The 19320-nt window shown below is 40.3% G+C and overlaps 1 protein-coding gene across 12 annotated transcripts in view; it reads right to left on the reverse strand.

Annotated features, from left to right (window-relative positions):
* KYNU (kynureninase) overlaps window positions 1-15572 on the reverse strand; it is a 61495-nt gene extending 45923 nt beyond the window's left edge. Inside the window, exons 1-5 of one of the 12 annotated variants that reach the window (XM_068687088.1) lie at window positions 15438-15572; window positions 15212-15317; window positions 14337-14454; window positions 8236-8425; window positions 3049-3169 (exon numbers count right to left, since the gene is read on the reverse strand). In XM_068687088.1, the coding sequence (XP_068543189.1) occupies window positions 3049-3169; window positions 8236-8425; window positions 14337-14372 (347 nt within the window). In that variant the 5' untranslated portion in view covers window positions 14373-14454; window positions 15212-15317; window positions 15438-15572. Of the gene's footprint in view, window positions 1-3048; window positions 3170-8235; window positions 8426-12383; window positions 12614-13242; window positions 13375-14336; window positions 14455-15211 lie in introns of those variants that run through there. The other 11 variants (XM_068687086.1, XM_068687087.1, XM_068687094.1 and 8 more) reach the window with 11 other exon arrangements.
* Between the last annotated feature and the right edge of the window lie 3748 nt (window positions 15573-19320).

A 19320-nucleotide genomic window follows, 5' to 3' on the forward strand; every position in this document is an offset into this window, starting at 1 on the left:
CAGTTTATATTTACTACACAAGCATATTAAATAACGTGGTTCCTTTTCTCTCTCCTGTGTTTACCTCATGATACATTCACAGAGAACAGCTATTTTGCTTTTCAGTCTTCATTTTTCTCAACTAAACAAGCCTAATCCTCAGAACTTCCCCATCACAGGTTCTCCCCTCCCCGGTCACCCTTCCAGCCCTTCAGAAGCACGTAGCTGTGCTGCAAGCAGACTGCCTTCTGGTTTCATAGTGCCACTTTAATGAGGTACTGCAGCGGGCAATGTCTCACACTTCCGAGTATGTTTGCATGCAATAATGATTCTATAAAATACATTAATTGTGTAAACAATTCTGACAGAGAAAGGGGAAAAGAAGACACTGCAAAGCATCTACTGGCCTTTATCCAACTAGGCAAGTAACCCAAACCTTGGTCTTTTAGATTTAAAAAAAAAAAAAAAAAACTGTTACTGACTTTAGGCTAAGCAGAAAGGAGACAAACCATCTTTTTGCCCCTGTTCAAGAAATCTTGGATTTAGCAGAAATCAAAACAGGAAAAAAGGATGAAGCCTCAAAGGCTCTTTTTAAATCTCCGCTAAGAATGCCAGAGGCTTGAATCTGTAGTCTCTATACATTAACATAAAAGAGAAAACCAGGGAACATGGCAAGAAAGAATCCCAAAACAGAACAGGTACGCGGTAGTCAGATGTATGAGAAGAAAGCTATAACCCTCCATTTGAACTGTGTATGTGAGGAAGACTGTGATGCTGCGAGAGGGAACACAACAAGAGAAAAACACACATGAAAAGGCCTCTTCCCCTGCAGGCCTTGCTCTAATGAGTTACAGCCATCGGCACCCAGAGCTGGAGCTACAAGCTTCCCTGCCCTTGCCGACAGCTCCCAGATAATCTTCCCCTTCACTCCAGCTATCAGCTATAAGTGGTGAAAACAGCTTAAACTGACAATATAGTGGCTGTTTGAGACGAGTCCCATGACACAACAAACAAATTGGTTTATCGCATTTTCTAAGAGACAGAATCTATATCATTGCTGACTTGAAGGATGTGTCTAATTCATATGCCATTTCTTAGATACTTGCTACTTATTTATCCGAGCCACAGCCACTGAATTCCACACTGCCAACATACAAGGCATTGAACAGGCTTCAGCTGGTAACATCTACCTTCTGCCCTTGGCAACCAGAATAAAAGCAAGGATTTGTGCTCCAGCTACCTATTCCTCCACAGCCCCTGGTACCTGATCCTCTCTCTCTGCCCCCATCAGCTTCTTTATACATAAATAGCTCTGTTCAAGTTTACCTTGACCTTACCCTGACTGTCTCAGTTGCTTTAGGTGCACCTGCAGCGAGCAGGATTTTGTAAATTTTATTTTATTTATTTTAAGCTTTGATATATTTTGTGTAATCTGTTGGGATCTGGGCTGTGTTTTTGGCAAACAGCCCTCCTAGGTTTGCTCACTCTTCTGATGGCTAGAAATCATGCTCAGCCCTATTTCCCTCTTGGATACAGCTACTGAAGGCATGTTTGGTCTTCTGGAGAAACATGTTGCTTACCCTTTTCTTTCAACTTTTTTTTTTTATTATAATCGGGGATTGGGGTTGAATTACGCTTCACTGTAGCAAAGGCAAACATAAGAATGGAAGCAAACCAATAAAAAGGTACAGTGAGGGAGCTGAAATATGTTTGCACTCCCAGTGCATCACTAACAGATAAGACTTATCTGACTTTTAGCTTTTGAAAGAACTCAGCTGTTTCCCTGATAAAGTACGATAATCATACAGAAGTGGACAGGGTTGCAATTTTTTCAAATGACTAGAGAAACTGCAGTGCCATGCTGAATGAATAACCAGGAGGAAAGCGTGCTTCCCAAAGTTCAAATTCACTCCTATTCATTCTCAACCTTCTTCTCACTTATAAGAAAATAAGCAATAAATAAGAAACAGTAAACCACTTTTATTAACCCACAGCATTTATATATTAACAAGTATAGCAGCAGCTACAAAGTTTTCACATTTACATCAGGCAGCCTCCATCTACAGCATTTCTCCTGGAACACAGCTGCCCAGCGAGCAGGATTAGCTTTTCCCCTTCTGCCTCCCCATATTTCCTCTGCTTTCTCACCATGAAATCACATAGGTTCCACTCACATCCCATACCCTGTAATGTATTCATCTTTCCCAGCTCACTCACTCATCTGGGTGTTATTTTCCTTTCCTGCCTTCAGCTCCCTGGTTTCTAGTTATCTTTTTTCTTCTCTCTGCTCCAGCTGCTCAGACAGGTGCTGATACCTCAAAGCACAGACTCTCCATTTAAAAAAAAAAATAAGAAAATGCAGACATACAGGGGGAAAAAGCTTCTAAAAAGTCTCTCATTTGAAATGACAATGTCCTTTTCCTATAAGGGACACTACTGAAAGGTATCTCATCCTCCTGGCTCTTGTACTTCAGCTCTGCTCAGCAGAGCTTGTTGCAATCCACACTCAGCTCCTTACAGAGATGTTCCTGATGAGACAGGGATGCTTCTTTCTAAATAAAGTGAACTTGTCAGGCATAAAGTTGGTTGAAGAAGAGCTGGTAATCTGCCAGCAGCACCACTTGTGCTCCGTGCCATTTCAGGGGAAGCTGGCCCCACCACAACACCCACAAAGTGAATCACAAGCGGTTAAAATATGAATTAGAAAAATCACAGGGCCTGAAGCTGAATCATGTTCAGCAGCAAGCAGCACTAACCAAGTGAGTTTGTGCATCTTGTGTATAAACACACGCAGCAATTGATGGGGATGGTTAAACTGTGCAAGCCCTCCAGAGGAGGGAAAGCAGAGCTGCCTGGTGCAACACAGGTTATCAAAGCTCGAAGTTTCTCTTTGCCTCTTCTACAGCACATATCTTCAAAGGAGATTTTAATAGTGCTATGGAAACACTGAACATGTTTTACTCGGGATGAGTTTTACACTACTTGAACTGTTCTGATGCAGACCCCAAAATAAAACCCAGCTCTCCTCTGAAGCACGGGCAGGCATTTCACACACCATAGCACACTCACGTTCGAGCCCACTTGTCCAGCTCCTCATCCAGGTAAGTTTTTACTCGTTTTGGCTGGAGGCCAAGAGAATTGCCAGCGAAGTATATGCATCTCTCCTCTCCATTCACCAGTGTCAGGTCAGCTGTGGAGGGAAACCACAGAAACATAAGTGGGCATGAGCACAGGAGGGAATGTACCCACCCAGGGCTGCCTGCTCCAGAGCTCCTCAGGGTGCCATGGGCCCCAGAGGTGCCCCATCCTGACCTTCCTCCCAGGATACCACACAAGTGACCTCATGAAAAGGGTCTAAGAAGGAATACAAATGTGCAAGCATTTCTGCAATTTTTGGCCAAGTCCATCTATATCTATTTTGGAACTAATGTGAGTTCAGGCAGCATTAAATCCCCAGGTCTCTGGGGCTGCATGGGAAGAAGCCACTGGCACTGATTTTGTCAGGTTCATAACCAGTGGTAAGTGAAGAGAGAGCATTTCCCTGACCAGACCACTTTTCTTCCATCATCAATATATTCCTACTTCAGGTCATGAAACTACTTGAATTGTGCATTTAATAAAAGCTAAGACTAGGTAAATCTGTGTCTTTCATGTAAGATCTACCTGCATGATTAAACTGCTATTTAGAAAAATGTAGTCATTGCACAGAATATTTTAAGGCAGTCTCAAAAGTTCTTGTCTCGTCAGCATATATTGTGGGCTGTACTTCATGTCATCATCTGAGGAGGAGGAAATCTATGTTGACAAATCCTTTCAATGATTAGGAGAAAAGCAAGGCGCTGGAAATTTATAAATAATAGCTCTAGTGAGGTTCTGAACAATCTAATTACCCCGTGTCATCATCTATCAATCCAAACACTGCCTTTTCCTATTATTTCTCATGTTTGAGAATCTTGGAGGGACAAATGATGGTGACCTTCTAGTCGTAGTAAGTAATTTGCATTCATCTACACATGTACTTACAAAATCCTAAAAGCTAACATTACATGTATTTTTTGTAAACATAACTGATATCTCAGATCAGATGAATGAATATCTTAATATACATGCTAGGATCAAATAAGATTGCATTTCTGTCAGAAAAATGTTATGTTAGAGCTGCAGAAAAATAGATTAGATGCCTGGAAGAGGTGTCTTACTCTTTCACACAAACAATTACCAACATCATTGAACTTCACGAGAAACACATTTTTCAGAAGTATAGACAACTTAGGTAATTTCTTAATTAAAGCTTTAGAAGCTTTTAAAAAGCATAAGTCAGAGAGCAATTTCAGTCTAATCTGTATAACAGATACTATGTCTGCTTTTCATCCAGATTTTAATATGAATGAAAGCAGAGAGGTATAAATATTATTCATGCTCCTAAATTGGTTCTATTAAGAGTTCTTTCCCTATCAAGAAAGGCAACAATACTGTCTCATTGGGAATACAGAGAAGGATCTTTGCTCAAGAATTCAGAGCTCTAAATCTCACTAACACTCTTTATATTCCAAGCAAGCATTAAATAAAGGTAAGGAATTATAAGTCAGCTTTTCTTGCACCACAATCCTCTCCAGATAACACCTCTTGGGTCACTGTAGAAGAAGGCCAGCATTATTTTGAAAAAAATGCATTTTCCTACTTTTACATCTGTTAGTTTGGATTTTTATATATATTTTTTTTGCATACTATCAACTCTGTACCAGGCTGTACTCTTTTTGTTTTCACAAAAGGATGCTTATTTCCTCCTCTATGACATCATTAAAAGACTCATTTTGGACCACTGCTGCTTCTCAAGTGCCCCTCCCCCCCAGCATCTTCATAATTTCACTTTCTCTTGACCAGCATTTCAATGGATTTCAGAATTTCTACTGTCATTATGTTATTCTATTTTTAAGCAATCATGCATTCATATTAAGATTAGTTATCTTCCCTCAATCTACCCTTGTTTCTCAAGAAATTAGCCATTTTTATTTCTGGTGGAGCTATGGTTGACATACGAGATACACAATTTTCAAATAAACACAAGCACAATTGATGAAATAAAGGCTAGCACACAACAAACAGAAGATAATTAGTGAAATGTGTCCTTAAAGTATGTTGTCAGAAATATTCAGTCCAAAAATGGAAAACAATGTTTTCATTAACCAGAAAGTAAGAACTAAATCTGCTTATACATTTTCTGAATCTTATCCTATAGGGAGGGCTGAAAGATCACCTCTTCCACACCTCCCTATTCCCTTCATACCTCCAAATCCTCCAAACAAAGAGCCAGATTTACAGGATTTACCCTCTCTATTCAGGGAAGCACAGCTCAACACTTGCACCCTGGTACATCTTTTTAGTCCCAAGAAACCCAAATGATACTCAATTCCTTTACAAGATGACAAAATGCAAGACAGCCTTAATGAGACTGGTGATTTGGCACCTGACTGCAATCCAGTCATTCCTAACCTCCTTCCCCATGCAAGAAAAAGCATTAAAGAGACTTAGTTATTGGTTCTCTGAGCTGACGTGAATGTTTCCATAAATCTCCTTTTGTCATCTTTCCCTATTTGAGTCTGAGGGACAAGCCAGAGTTGAGCACCCATAAAAGCACCCGGATTTGCCAGGGAGTTAGTCTGCTGGTTGTTTCTACCTGATTGATGTAACAAACAGTATGCACAACCTTGACAGTTGATAAAAAATATTTAGAAAGTCATAATAGTTTAATTTTAATGTACATAATCTTGCATGTCTCCTATGGATGTTCTCATCTGATTCTTGTAAGGCTTCATTTTAAAGCCCCATTGTAGCGTTTTATGTAAATATATAAAGAATATTTGATGGCTAATCTCTGTAATGACATTTATCTTAAGCATGTTATCTAGGATCTGTTCCTGTGCTAAGATAAATGTCATGAGAGATCTCTCTACTCCATAGACACACAATGTAAATATATATATTTTCACACCCCTGCTGTTTTTCAGCAGGGAAGCTGTTCCTATTGACAGCTGAATGAAAACAGACTGGGAAAAAAAGAAGAGGAAAAACTGTCAATTTGGGAACCCAAGAATTATGGGTTCTCTATGCTGTTCAACTGGAACTACTCAATAGGCTGCTGATCTTCACTAGAACACATCTGCAGTCTCAGGTCTACGTATTACAGTTACTGGGGTAAGAAATAGTCTTTTGGTCTTAATATTATTGTAATTGAAAAATGATTATCATGGATGTTGGAACAGATGTAATAAACGCTGTCATAAGGTATCAAAACCTCTATGTACATTTCATAAGATCCTTTAATTTGAAGCTGCTGTGACACTACACTGGCAAGTGACTTTCCATAATCTTGAGACTTATAACGTGTTGCAGTCAAGAACATAGCTGCAGTTCAGATGCCTTTGTTGAGCCAGACTGTAACAGAGCAGCCAGAACATGCATAGCAGCATGAGAACCACTCAAGCTGCCTTCTAGCATTTTCCGGGTCAGGAGGAACATAAGATCCTGTGCCTACACTGCACTGGAGATCATGCTCCAGCAGCACAGTGGCAGCTGAAGTGATATGAGTTTGGGTACGATTATTCTGTACTCATATCAAACTTCGCACAGAGTTTGTGAAACCTTCTTAATCCAGCTGGTAAAAACCCCATCTTGGCAGACAGGCTGAGAGCACCTACTTCATGTAGGGGAAGCATCTAGTTTAAATATTTGTCAAGTGCCCAGCTCTGCTCTGAATAATATAAATAGCAGAACTCAATGATTTAAACATGGCGACAGATAAGCCAATACCGCCAGTACATAGAGAGCTATGATTTATCACCCCTCTATCCTAAGGACATGAGCAGACTGCATTCCCAGTGTTCATCATTGCCTTCAGCATCTCCATGCAAGGCAAAGATACTTTTCTGAAAACGTCCAGAAATTCAGACAATTGACACTGTTTTCTATCACAGATCTTTTCCAAGACAACTTGGTGAGTAGAACTGTGATTTTTCAAGTTCCATCAATATTGTCCTTTTTCAGAAAAAAATAACCTGCTTCTATTAGAAAAAAATATTTTGCAAGCAAGTTATATATTTTTTTCCTTATTTTTTGATAGAAGCTTTCTGCCAACATGGAAAAGGAGGAGAGCAATTGTGCCTATGGATGTTTACCACATAAGGAAACGTCATTTCTACAGACAGGCATGGTTTTGCTCCCCATGCATTCAACACAGGAGCTGAAAATAAATCCAGATGGTACTTGGGAAGCAGAGCTGAGCCTAGGACCACATTACCTTTGGAGGTAGATGCTTCCACCAGGTTTCCCTGGTTTGAGCTGGGCACAGCAGCAGTGGGTACAAAAGCCAGCAGAAACATCTCCCAGCACAGCACCAGGTCACACAAATGTGGAAATGTTTTGTACTTTCTCTGTGCCAGGACTACTGATATGAAGCAAAAGCTTCCCTCTTGGCTTGCACCTGCTGCTCAGCTCACTGAACACCAGGTCCTCTCAGTTACCTGATCAAAGGTACCCCTGCTCCCACACCCAGGTTCCTCAGAATGACCTACACACCAGGGATGAGTTAGAAAAAAAGGTAGGGGATATTTCACATGGCTACATTGAAGCATGTACAGTTATCTATTTGTAGGCAATTCATGAGGAAAGTCAGAAAGCAATCTTCAAATAAAGGTTTCATTATGAATTATTTGCTCAGATCAATTATTTGTTCTAAGGCACAGTCTTCCATTTGGCCTCAGGAAGAAAATCATCTCAACTACCAGCAATAAGGCATAAATGTTAATATAATATATGTACCATCTCTTTCATTAACTAAAATAATTGTAACTAGATAGATAATACCAAACTATGTTATAGTTCAGCGCAGTTGCTTCCTTGGTATAAGTTGTAAGCGACATTGCCGTTTCAAACCATTAGATAGAAATGCTTCTGCCTATAATTTTCAATCAGTCACTATATTGTTCAAAGCAGCTGACTGACAGCATAAGCACCATGCAAGTACTGTATCCTCACATTTTATTCAGGAAGGGAATGAGAGCATAAAGCTTTTGGTACTAGAATAAGTTGATGGATTGATTTAGTAACACCAGGGACATACTGTGCTCAGATATGACTGCAATTGCTCAATTATCTCATAAGTGACAATGATTTCCAATGATTTGTGATAAACATATGCAGAAGATGAGAACCTCTCCCCCTCCCCCCACACCATTGCACTGTAATTATAATTCTCACTTGGAGGCAGATCCTTGACTTTTGGGATGCAGAAGCATTCACGAAGATGCTTTAACTCATCTTCTTCATCTAAGTGAAAAGCCAGTTTCTTGTCTGCTGGACTGCATCCTAGCCGCGAGGCAGTTTGTTCTAAAATGGTTGCTGGTAGCACAGGGGAAGATGGATCCATTTTCAGGTCATTCAATTTCACCTTAAAATGAGAAGTGCCACAGTTTAACTTCCACAGCATGCATATTCACGAGTGGCTGATAGTCGCTAAAGCTGCATCACTGGAGACCCCACATTTTCTTCATTTAAAGCTTTTAAGAAGTGAAGTATTTGAACAGAACAGTAGAACTGATCAAGTTAAGTGAATACATAGCAACATATCGCTGTAACCAAAGCGCCCCCCACTCCCCGGTATATTGCTTTTCCCTTTCAGAGCCATATCAGCAGCCTCTCAGTTCTCCCACCAGACCAAACACCGAAGCATCATTCACCATTTCACGTTCTCTAAGGCAGAGACAGCACTGTTCCTACAGTCTGTGCTCCTAAAGCTAGCAGGTGCACTACTATGCTGAACGTTGCTTCCAACCTCTTGCAGCTTTTCATCCTTACCAAAAAGTACGGGCTATTTGTGCTCACATATGGGGGTAGAGCAGGGAGGATACAGATGGCAAAGGCATCCTTAGAAACATAGTTTTCAAGCGCAAGATTTTAAAATATTTTAAGTCTAGCCACACCAGGTATCCTGGGCTTTTAGCTCCTTCATTCCCAGAAAAGGGGAAAGCCCAAGTCAAGCTGCAAGCACAAACTATACTTTCTAAAAGAATACCCCCAAAATAACTTCAAAGTTTACAAGCTCATTAATCCTTGTAAAAAAAACTTAGTTCCGTGAGTATAATGCTCAGAGACTGTGTTAAAGATAACATTTGTGCATTGGCTAGACAGATCTATTGGCATAGAAAACAAAGCACGTATCCTGCACTTCAGGGCCTAGCTTTGCCAGCGCTGTCTGCCACATTCTGTTACAGAAGACAGCCAGGAGGCTTGTTGAGGTGCTTGGAGCCTTCCCCAACTTACAAAACTCTGCATTTAGACCACACAAGAGTCAACAACTTTGCAACATCCCCAAGAGTTTTGGGGGAACAGAAAAACCTTAAGGGATAGGCAGAAATAGGGGAGAGAAAGAGACAATACGTGACACACGGCCACCAGAAAATACAGAGTGAGGGGGAAAAGCAAAATCCTAAGCAAATCTCTTCTACAAGTACCAGCTCTTTCCTTAAAGCTAATAGTATATTACACAGAGATATCCAGAAACAAGCTGTTGGGAGAACAGATAGTTACATGGGTTGTAGCCAGATGAGTATTGCATTCATTAACACAATATAGCTTTTTTTTTTTTTTGTGGAAAAAGGAAATGTCATTGGAATGGTACATTCTAAGTTACAGATATCATGTAAAAAACTTATGATCCATTTTTCTATTTTTTTTTTTTCCAGCACAAATACCTAAATGTAAATTAGTTTTTTAATCAAGTTTTTATGCCAGCCCCTGAAGACCATACAGAGGAGCTTCATCGCCACATAGAGGAAGGATAACAGTTGGTATTTCAATATAACCCCCTATATAGAACAGCCTCATTAGTGCCAATTAATCCAAACCTCTTTATACTCTAGCCAAATGGCCAGCATACTGCTGGTTACCTGGTTTAATTCGCTATCATTTAATTTTTATGCTCAGAACATTTTCTCCCCCTCCTCCAGACTGGGTATCTTACACAATATCTCTGCACTCCCTCACCCCCAAACCCAGGGTAAAAAAGTGCCAGCAGACCTCTTTCCAGCAACAGCTTTTATTTTGCTAACATTCACTTTCTCCTGGGAGGTTTTGCAGATGCATTATTTTTGTACTGCCTCCACATGGGTTGAAACATTGTATAATCGTGTAAAATTATAAATTTGAAGAAGCTATAGACATTGCCAGTAAACTAGGGCTTATTTTCAGGCACTGAAAGAATGAGCACTTGGAAGGTAAAACTCATTTTTGTTTCCAAAAGCTTATTCCTTTTATCTACAACACTATCACAGGTGCCCTAATCCCAGTCATTATCAAAGCCTGTCCAGTACACACTCACATAGTCAAGATATAGTTCTCTTTTGTCTAATGAATATTTAATTATGGAGGAAAATCCTTGGAGAAAGGGCTGGAACTCAGGTTTTCCTGTCTCATTCCAGATAAAAGGACCACACAGTAGGCTGTAGTCTTCCCTACAGTCAGGCTCCTTCCCACTCATATTAGTGCCTGGGTTTAATGCGCCCCAGGGACATGGCTCCTGAACTGAGGGAATGGGTATTTTCATTTAAATGGATGACTCAGTTGAGGCTCTCCTCCAAGCACATGAGCATTAGGTAGTCTCAGCAGGGAGCTGAATATCACCAAGCAGGTCCACATGGCACATCACCATCGCCTATGTCCTCTTGTGGACAAGTAAGGCCTAGGAGCTTCCAGCAGCGAGACCCTGGGGCCCACACAGGCAATGCCAGCCAATTCCCTCACCATGTATGACCAGCAGATGGATGATAAGGGTGCTTGAAGGACAGTTTGGCTTTACACACCAGCTCCCTCTCATCTGGGCTGCAGGTTCTTTGTTTTTACATTATGTTAAGACAGTGCAGCATCCTACCATTTATCTCTCTCATCCCCGTTTCTCAGTAAGGACACACAGTTATTACAGTGGATTAATGGCTATCATATTCCAGGTCACCCACTGACCCGAATGGAAAGCATAGATGGGTTGTTTCCATTTGAGGCCTGACCCAAAACTGACTGAAGTCAATAGGCGTCTCTTCATTACAAAGAAATTTCTGCATCAGGCTTCTGGTTGCCTGTCACTGCTGTAGTTCACTGCATCTGATCAATGAGTTTTGTTTATTATGATTCTTACTTATATTAAATTTTGACAGCAAGTATAATATTAAATACAAAAAACTAGAAACTAAAAATGATTAAGTGCTCAGAGGTACCTGATTTAATACAAACATTATGAAATAAGATAAAACTACTAAAATAAAATCAATCAAAATCCTATTGAGGAATGAAATCCCAGAGATCAAATTCTGAGAACAGAATAAGAAAGCACTTTTGTCCTTCAAATGGGAATTATGCTTCATAGAAAAAAAAAAACAACTTTTTTTGATAGCTGGCTTTATGACATTTTCTAATTGCAGGAGAATAGAGCCCCATGTAGTTATTTCACAATAATTCATGAGTTATTTTCTACATCCAGATAACATTTATACAAGTACAATACAGCTTTATTCCATCCAATTATCTTAATTTGACTGAAAACTATATTCTGTATCCTCTTCAAACTAAAATTCAAACCCCTTAATGCAAAGTGATCTTCCCGCTTTGATAAACATGGTTCCGTATGAAGATATTTTCATACAGCTTGCAGTAAAAATAAACAATGCTAGGAGAAACACCTTGCCTCCACCACCTTTCTCTAGGAAAAAAAAAAGAGCATGTAGGCATTTTCTTCCTTTCCTAGAAATTTCCTTGCACTTTCATCTTAATAGATATAGATGACATGAAGTCAGCTTCCCCCCCCCCCTTTCCATTGACTGTTCTTTTGATATCTCTATTGTTTTCCCTACCACAGGATTTAAGTCTCCTACAATCTGTTTTTCTTTTTGTTCCCCACACATTCCTGAAGGTCTCTTCTCTCATTTGTTTCCTATTCCTGCCCCCAAGGGGCTCTATCTTATTCCTCAGCAGTCTCCCCACTTGGTATCTGCAATGATTCAATGTAAAAAGAACTCAGTGACTGTTGGCAATATTTAATTTTCAACAAAGAGCATACACAGTGAAAATTAAGAAAACATTATTACATATTGTATCAGCACAGATATCAGCATATTTCATCTATTGTTTAGAGCCACAGAAGGAAACAGATAAACCATAAAAGACAATGGATGGGAAAGTCAGACAAATGAAGTGAATGTCTGGGTGACTACTTCTGTTTTGTCCTTTATGCATAATTTACCAACTAATAGAAAAAAGTGTGAATATTAACAAGCCATGTTATCAGACTTACACAAGAATGTCCATTAGGCTTAAGAATAATCTCTTATTTTTAGATTCATTAAAATATTTTTACTTACTCTCTGCCTATAATTGTATTTTGATGCCTTCACTAAAAGAATGTAAAGTCCCCTTGCGCCCTATAAGCTCTTCAAGCATTCCAGGATTTTACTCACAGTCTTCCTACCCAACACAGTGCTGACAGGGGCATACAATGAATCCCTACTTAAGAGCCGTATCAAATCCTCAGAGAAAGTTTATCATGAAAATAGCAGGTCCTGCACTTTCTGCCCTCCAATAGCTGTTCACCAGGTTGCTAAACAAGGCTCAGCCCACAGACCTTTGACATTTTCAGGTGACCGTACAGATGAACTCTTTGGAAAATTGGAGTCATGCACATACATGAGCACACAAGCTTGCAGTATAGGTCCACGTTGTCAAAATACACCCACTGAAAGCACCAATAGCATTGTGGACAGAAGCTGTTTTAAACACAAAGAAAATCTACAGCTGTGAGTGGTGCATAAGGGATGATCCTCCCTCGCATCTTCACACAAAGCAAACTGCTTTTGTGAATACAGAATTGCAGAAGGAAGTTCCTGAGAAACACAGCCCAGAGCAACACACATTCTGGATTACTTCAGGTTAAATACACTTCAATAGATTTGTTTAAATTACAGAACTGTAGAGGAAAAAAAAAAACTAAATGCTCATAGCAACAACAGACACACAGCAGCAAACACAACTGTATAATTAAATAAGTTACACAGAAGAGTGTCACAGCTGCAGCAAGGGAATGTGACAGAGGAATTATAATAAACTCAGTTACTTAGAGCAATTTCGGCACATATTGACCTTAACATCCAGAAGTGATTCAATGTTACAAGCAATTTTACATATAAAACTCATCTTTTCCCCTCCATAGTGAAGTCACATTACCCCGTGTTTGGCAGCCGTTCATGTGAGAGGATGAGGAAACCCTTGCGCAAATGCTGGGCTTTGCATTAAGGAGCAGCCACTATCACGTGCCTGCACTGCCAGACTCTGACCCCAGCATAGACTGAACACATGACCTCCGAGAGTTAACTGAAAACCAGGTAGGGGTGGGGATTTATGAATTCCCCCCCACGCCCCCTCTTTGTCACCATAGCAAAGTTAGAAAACTGATCTTTATCTTTCTCACATACAGGAACAAGAACGGAGCCACAAACAATTATAGCAAAAGTGGTTTTAAACCAAGCTCTTTTGCTTTATTGAAGGAGCAGATCACAGCATAACAGCCAGAACTCAGCAAAATGAGCAAGCACATGGCAATGGGAGCAATGGGCATTTACATGGTGTGGAAAATAGAGGAATTAGAGGTGAAATTATAAATGAGTAGCTTATATCCATCTTTGATCTCCTTTGAAAATAATCTCAAACTACCCAGACATGTTAGCTCATTCCTATGTTAGCTCAGCCCCCACTCCTTGCACTTGAGCTATACCCATTCTTACAAATAAGAAGAGCATAGTCACCTGGAACTAACAAACTTTCTTCCTTTTTGTCTTATTCAGCCTCTGAAGTTCTCACAAAAAAAAAAAAAAAAAAAAAAAGCAAGGATAGATAAAGGGGGCAAGAAAGTCAGTTGTATCTCAAAATTACATTGTTAATTTCCAACTCCAGTCTCATGTTCTGTGCACATAAGCCTGCACTAATGCTGGCTTATTATCTAAATTTCCATTTGGAGTACACACCCCTATATTTGACACCACTGAACAGAAACATATCATCATTTCCAGAAAAAAAAAAAAAAAAGGCACTTTAATATTAGCCCCAGATAAAGCCAGCCTCAATCCATCAGTTCTTACAGTATCGTTACTCTGTTTTTCACTGTCACATGAAATTTTGGACTTGCTACTACCTGTAGTCCACCAGAAAGGACTGGACTGCTGCTCACGCGGCTTTGTCAACCAGGAATTTGGTCGAAGATAGAAACAGGATGTAGGGGCACTTCACCTATTGAGGCAAGAGTAATTCAATACCATACTCACCCCACAAGCGTATTTGTGTCTTGTTTTGTTGGCCATTTAGGTTAAACCAAGGTAAAACACAACCTAACTTTTCAGCATGTCCTTGGAAATAAAGTGTAAGCTTTCCCATCGCATTTTTCTTTGAAAAAATATCTTGATTTTTACCCTTGATTGTCAGTAGCAGCAGAAAAACAGCTGTGCTGGCAGAGGCTGCCTATGTTTTTGTGGACTTTCATGATGGGAGGAATATTGACCCCTTCTTCCCAGCTGTTCGTCTCTACTCTTCAAACAGGATGAAAGAAAAGCACGGGCAAAAACCTTTGCCCTTTAATTCAAGACTCAAAAAAAAAAAAAAAAAAGAATCAGTAAACCTGTCACCTTGTGTTTTTTTTTTTTTGTTGTTTTATGAAGTTTCAGAACTAATGGAATGGTCTGTCCTCCCATACCCCCACTCTCCCAGAGTAGTGACCAGGAGGCAGGCAGAGAAGAAACCACCACAAGCCAGAGCAAGAGCAATGTGCAAAAGAATGAGGCTATGCAAGGTGGCTAGGGTCACAATGTGCACTAGGAGAGAAGGTAGAAGATGTCAGGGAGAGCAGCCCCACCACCAGCCTCTCAAAGATGCTGTTGGGCAAACAACAGGAAGGCAGTAACATTTGACACCTGCATTAAATTTATTTGTTACCCCGGCAAAACTTAGAGTTTATTCTCAAAACCATAAAGAAGCAAGGGTGCCCTGAAGCTCACCCATCCCACTCCAGACTAGCAGCCATTACACTTGGCCCATCAGGTCAGCAAGGCTCATGTTGGTGCTGCTAGGGCACAGCACTCCTGCTGTTAAGAGGATAAAACAACCCAATAAAGGATCCCTTTTAACAAAAAAAAGCAGGTCTTACAAGGTTCCTTCAGCAGGAAAACACTAGTTTCCACAGCCAGAACAGGAACAAGAAGGCAAGGAGGTACCCCAGTAGACCACACTGTACTGCTCAGCTCAGCACACAGCTGCTGAGAAAAAACTGTCATCATGAAACCATCCCCACATCTATTTTTTAAGGCATACTATCTGCCCCTCTTACTTTAGGTTAGCATAATACATCCCGCCTCAAGTCTAACAGCAACAACCTGTATAACCAACAGCACTCTCCTGCATGCTGAGCTTGGTTCACCAACTCTCTGACCACTTTTACTTTCTCTCTACCCTCATCAACACTGCTACTCCACCTGAAAAGCTGATCTTTTAGATCAGGCCACATTTAAAGCCTGCTTGATCAAGATGGCTTACACCTGTTCTCATTTGCTGTTTTCTCCTCCCCCCAAGGCCCCAAAGTGTTGTGTTTCCCTTCTTTAAGTGATCCATAGTGAATTCGTTCATTTGGCATATTGGGAGCAGTTGTGTGACATTGATTTTGTCTGGTTAAGTCTGAAAAAAGTTCTCCATGTCCATTTAAGTTCAATTTACAGAGAGCTAACTCTCTGTAACTGTTGTTGTGTTGTTTGTTTTGTTTTGTTTTGTTTGTTTGTTTTTTGTTTGTTTGTTTTTCTTTTTTTTTCTTTGTGTGTGTGTGTTGTTTTTATTTTGTGTTTGTGGTTTTCTTTTATTTAATCTTTTTCAGCATATTTAGTAGTAAATTCTAAATTATTTGCTGCCTTTTGGGTGGCCAAAGTGAGCTCCTGAAATCTTCTTGCATGTCTTATGCATATTTCCCATATTTCCTGTCCATTTGGACCGTTAGGCACACCTCCAAAAATACATACAGATTTTTCCCTGTTAGGTCACCTGCTCCTAATAATGTTTTTCTTCATACTCTGTATCAATTATCATTTTTACTTATTTCTGAGTCTTTGAACATAGTATTTATCCTTTAAAATCTTTTTTTTTTTTTTTTTTTAAGTGGACTCTCTCTGGAGAAAAAAAAAAAAAAAAAAAAGAAACAAGGAATTATTTACTTTACTGTGGTAACATCTAGGGAAAAATATTCCACCACTGCACTAGTAATAGTAATACCCAGAGACGGACAATAAGGGAATCAGAGTTAAGTGATTTACACATAAAGAAAAACAAGAACAGCAACTCCCCCTGGCTTTGGTATCTCCACCGTAGCTGCCACAGTGAGAGAACATACTTTGAATAAATGGAACTTCCACATATCTCTCTGAGTTAGCCGCTACTAATAAAAGTGTCTGTACTGCTGATGTCTTCATCACATTTCCAAGCAGAATGCACACTCACAGATGTTTTAAAAGCCTGTTGCTGTAAGGAATGGTTTATTACTGTCTATCTTAACGTTTTGTAAGAGATAAGCACTTTTCCCCCCTCTTGTCAAATATTTGGTGTTAATGTTTGCTTTGGGCAGCAGGGACTGTCCAAGTCATTCCTACCGAAGGCAGGGACAGGAGGGGGGGCTGCGGTCAGCCTTTCCCAAGGGGACAGCAGGTTGGCACCAAAGGGGGCATCTGAGAGACTGAAAGGAGACCAGGGCACCTGGCACCCACTCTTCTCATGGCAGGTGGTTGCTATGTTTTGCATAACCTTCTTAAAAATAAATGTCAGTGCTCCAGGGCTGGATTTATGGTGCTTATCCCAGCCACTCTTTCTCCAAGGCCCTCTCAAAGGCAGGTAAAGGTGTCTGTATCAGATAGGGCCTCTTTCTGCCATTGGCTAACTGCAGCTCCTCGCCCACCAAATGACCAGCTGTGTGTCTGGACACCACAGGACAACTGCCAACTGCATCTACTTGCAGCACATTTCCTGCCTGTGGTCAAAGAGCTTCTCAGAAAAAATCAGGAATCAGTTACAGACCAGCTGCAAAGGGATAATAACAACAAGAGTTGATTGCGAGGTGGCCCATAATACCAGAGTTTTTATTTTCTTTCCTTTCTTTTCTTTTTTTTCTTTTTTTTTTTTTTTTTTTTAAATATTTGTGTACCATGTCTTTACGATGCACTTTGTACTACTGCAGGTTGACTAATAGCTGAGGACATTAATTTAACCGAGCTAGACAAACGATACCGGTGCATTTCCCCTCCTCCTCTGCCCCCCATTTGCAGCTCCATAAAAGCAAATGTACTTCACACTTTCATTTTTATTTTTAAGCTCTTGCAGCAGTTACCATCTGGAATAAGACTTGGGGAGGGGAGCAGGAAGAAAAGACAGGTCAGAAAATAACAAGCAGAGCTGTGCTACACGCATGCTGTCTCAGTTAAAAAACAGAGTGCCACACGCAGTGGGGTGCTGGTTAATCAGAAGCACCGAGCAGGCCTGGACCATCCAAGGACTGAAGCTGCAAAGCTGGGCTATGCCTGGTGTAAATAGAAGGCCTTGGAGCAGCAGAGGAAGCAGTAGGATATAAAGAGTTGTGACAGGCAGCAAAGCAGGGTGAGACACCCTGGGGAGGCCACAATAACGAAGCGGTGGTGGCTTGGGAAGGGGATGTATTCCTGCATATTCTGTAGTAAGGAGCTCATTCTGCAGCTTTCAGTCAAATGGGGTTGAACAGCACATGCTGAAACAATACATCATTTCGGCAAAGCTGAAATTCCTGAAAGAGATTTTAATGTCAAATAGTCTGAGAAAACCAGCAGCTCTGTGGGCTGGTGTCACAACATGCTGCACACCGTCAGAGGGACATGGCATTGCTCTGCAAGGGGATGGAGGAGGTAACAAAACTTTGTCCTATATTAAACAGTCCAGGAGGTGTGATAGGTACAATAGGTGAGTGCCAAAGTCTTGCTAGAAGAATGAACACACATTCTTGTGCATGTGAGCATCCTTTCCATACCCATATGCTCCTTCTTTCCCTTTCTGTTCCCATTTTTGACCTGCTCAGCCCACCCTGACTGAAGATTTAATCTTTCTTTGATTACCTAATAAACTGATTAGGAAGCAAATCAGACCACAGACTGGACAAGTTCTGAATGAATCTGTGCCAATACCTGACTTTCTACTGATATTTATAATCCCCAGATCACCCTTTGCTTGAACTTTAGGGTGCAGGCAGTGACTCAGCAGTCGCAGGGCTTGTATTAGTATTCTTAGGGCATTTCCAGAGCATTTTAAACTGACTGCCTCTCCTGTGCTGTGATGAGACCTATCAGCTTGTGGTGAATTGCTCTGAGGAAGGTTACAGGTCTCCGTAGGGACTGCTCATGATCTTTGAAAAGTGCATTTCCCTCTAGCAAGTCATAAATGCTCAGGAGAGTTGCTAAAGATCACTCAAAATATATTATTGAATACTTTGATGCTGTACTCTCATTCTGTGTTATCATATACTTAAAGTATATTAAAAGGTTCCCTAAATACCAAGTGCATTTGTGTGGAATAGAATTTATTTTTTCCAAAGCAAGAAGAAAATAGCTTTGGATCATTACAGGATATGTAACACTTTTTCTGCAATTCTGCAGAATGGATTATAAACTTGACAGCATTTTTTTCCCTTCCCCACCTCCAATGACTGTTGTGATAGACTTTAGTTAACTTCTTTGGATTGTTTTTTCCTTGCTAACAGTCCCCAGTCAAAATGAAAAATAAGAACCTTCTGGATCCTGTCTTGATAAGGTCAGATTGTAGAATTTTTCTTTCCAGCAATTTAGCCAAGCTTTCTCCTTCCAGAATACATTTACTCAGTAATAAACATCTCCAGACAGCCGGGCTGTACAGACTGGAAACAATTAAGCCAAAATTGGGGAAAGCAGCACATGAATAAGTATTCTGCTTTAATGAAATTGGACTGAAAAATTCAGGAGCGAAGGAAGTAAAAGCATTCTCAAATTGTATTAATTAGACATATTTGTAAAAATCTGTGCTTATGCAAGTACCATATGCATTTTTTAATATCAAGCTAAGCAGAGAATAGGATGGGTAATTGGAAGCCTTTTGCTGTAATGATGTGGTCAAACACCAGGTACACACCAACATTTGGGGTACATAATTTAGTATCTTGTAGCAGAAAGAAAGAAGTTTAGCCAATTTTCTTTAAGCTATATAACAGGAAACCTGCCAAACAAG

This window comes from Anas acuta, chromosome 6 (genome assembly GCF_963932015.1).
Source record: "Anas acuta chromosome 6, bAnaAcu1.1, whole genome shotgun sequence".
Lineage (NCBI taxonomy): Eukaryota > Metazoa > Chordata > Aves > Anseriformes > Anatidae > Anas > Anas acuta.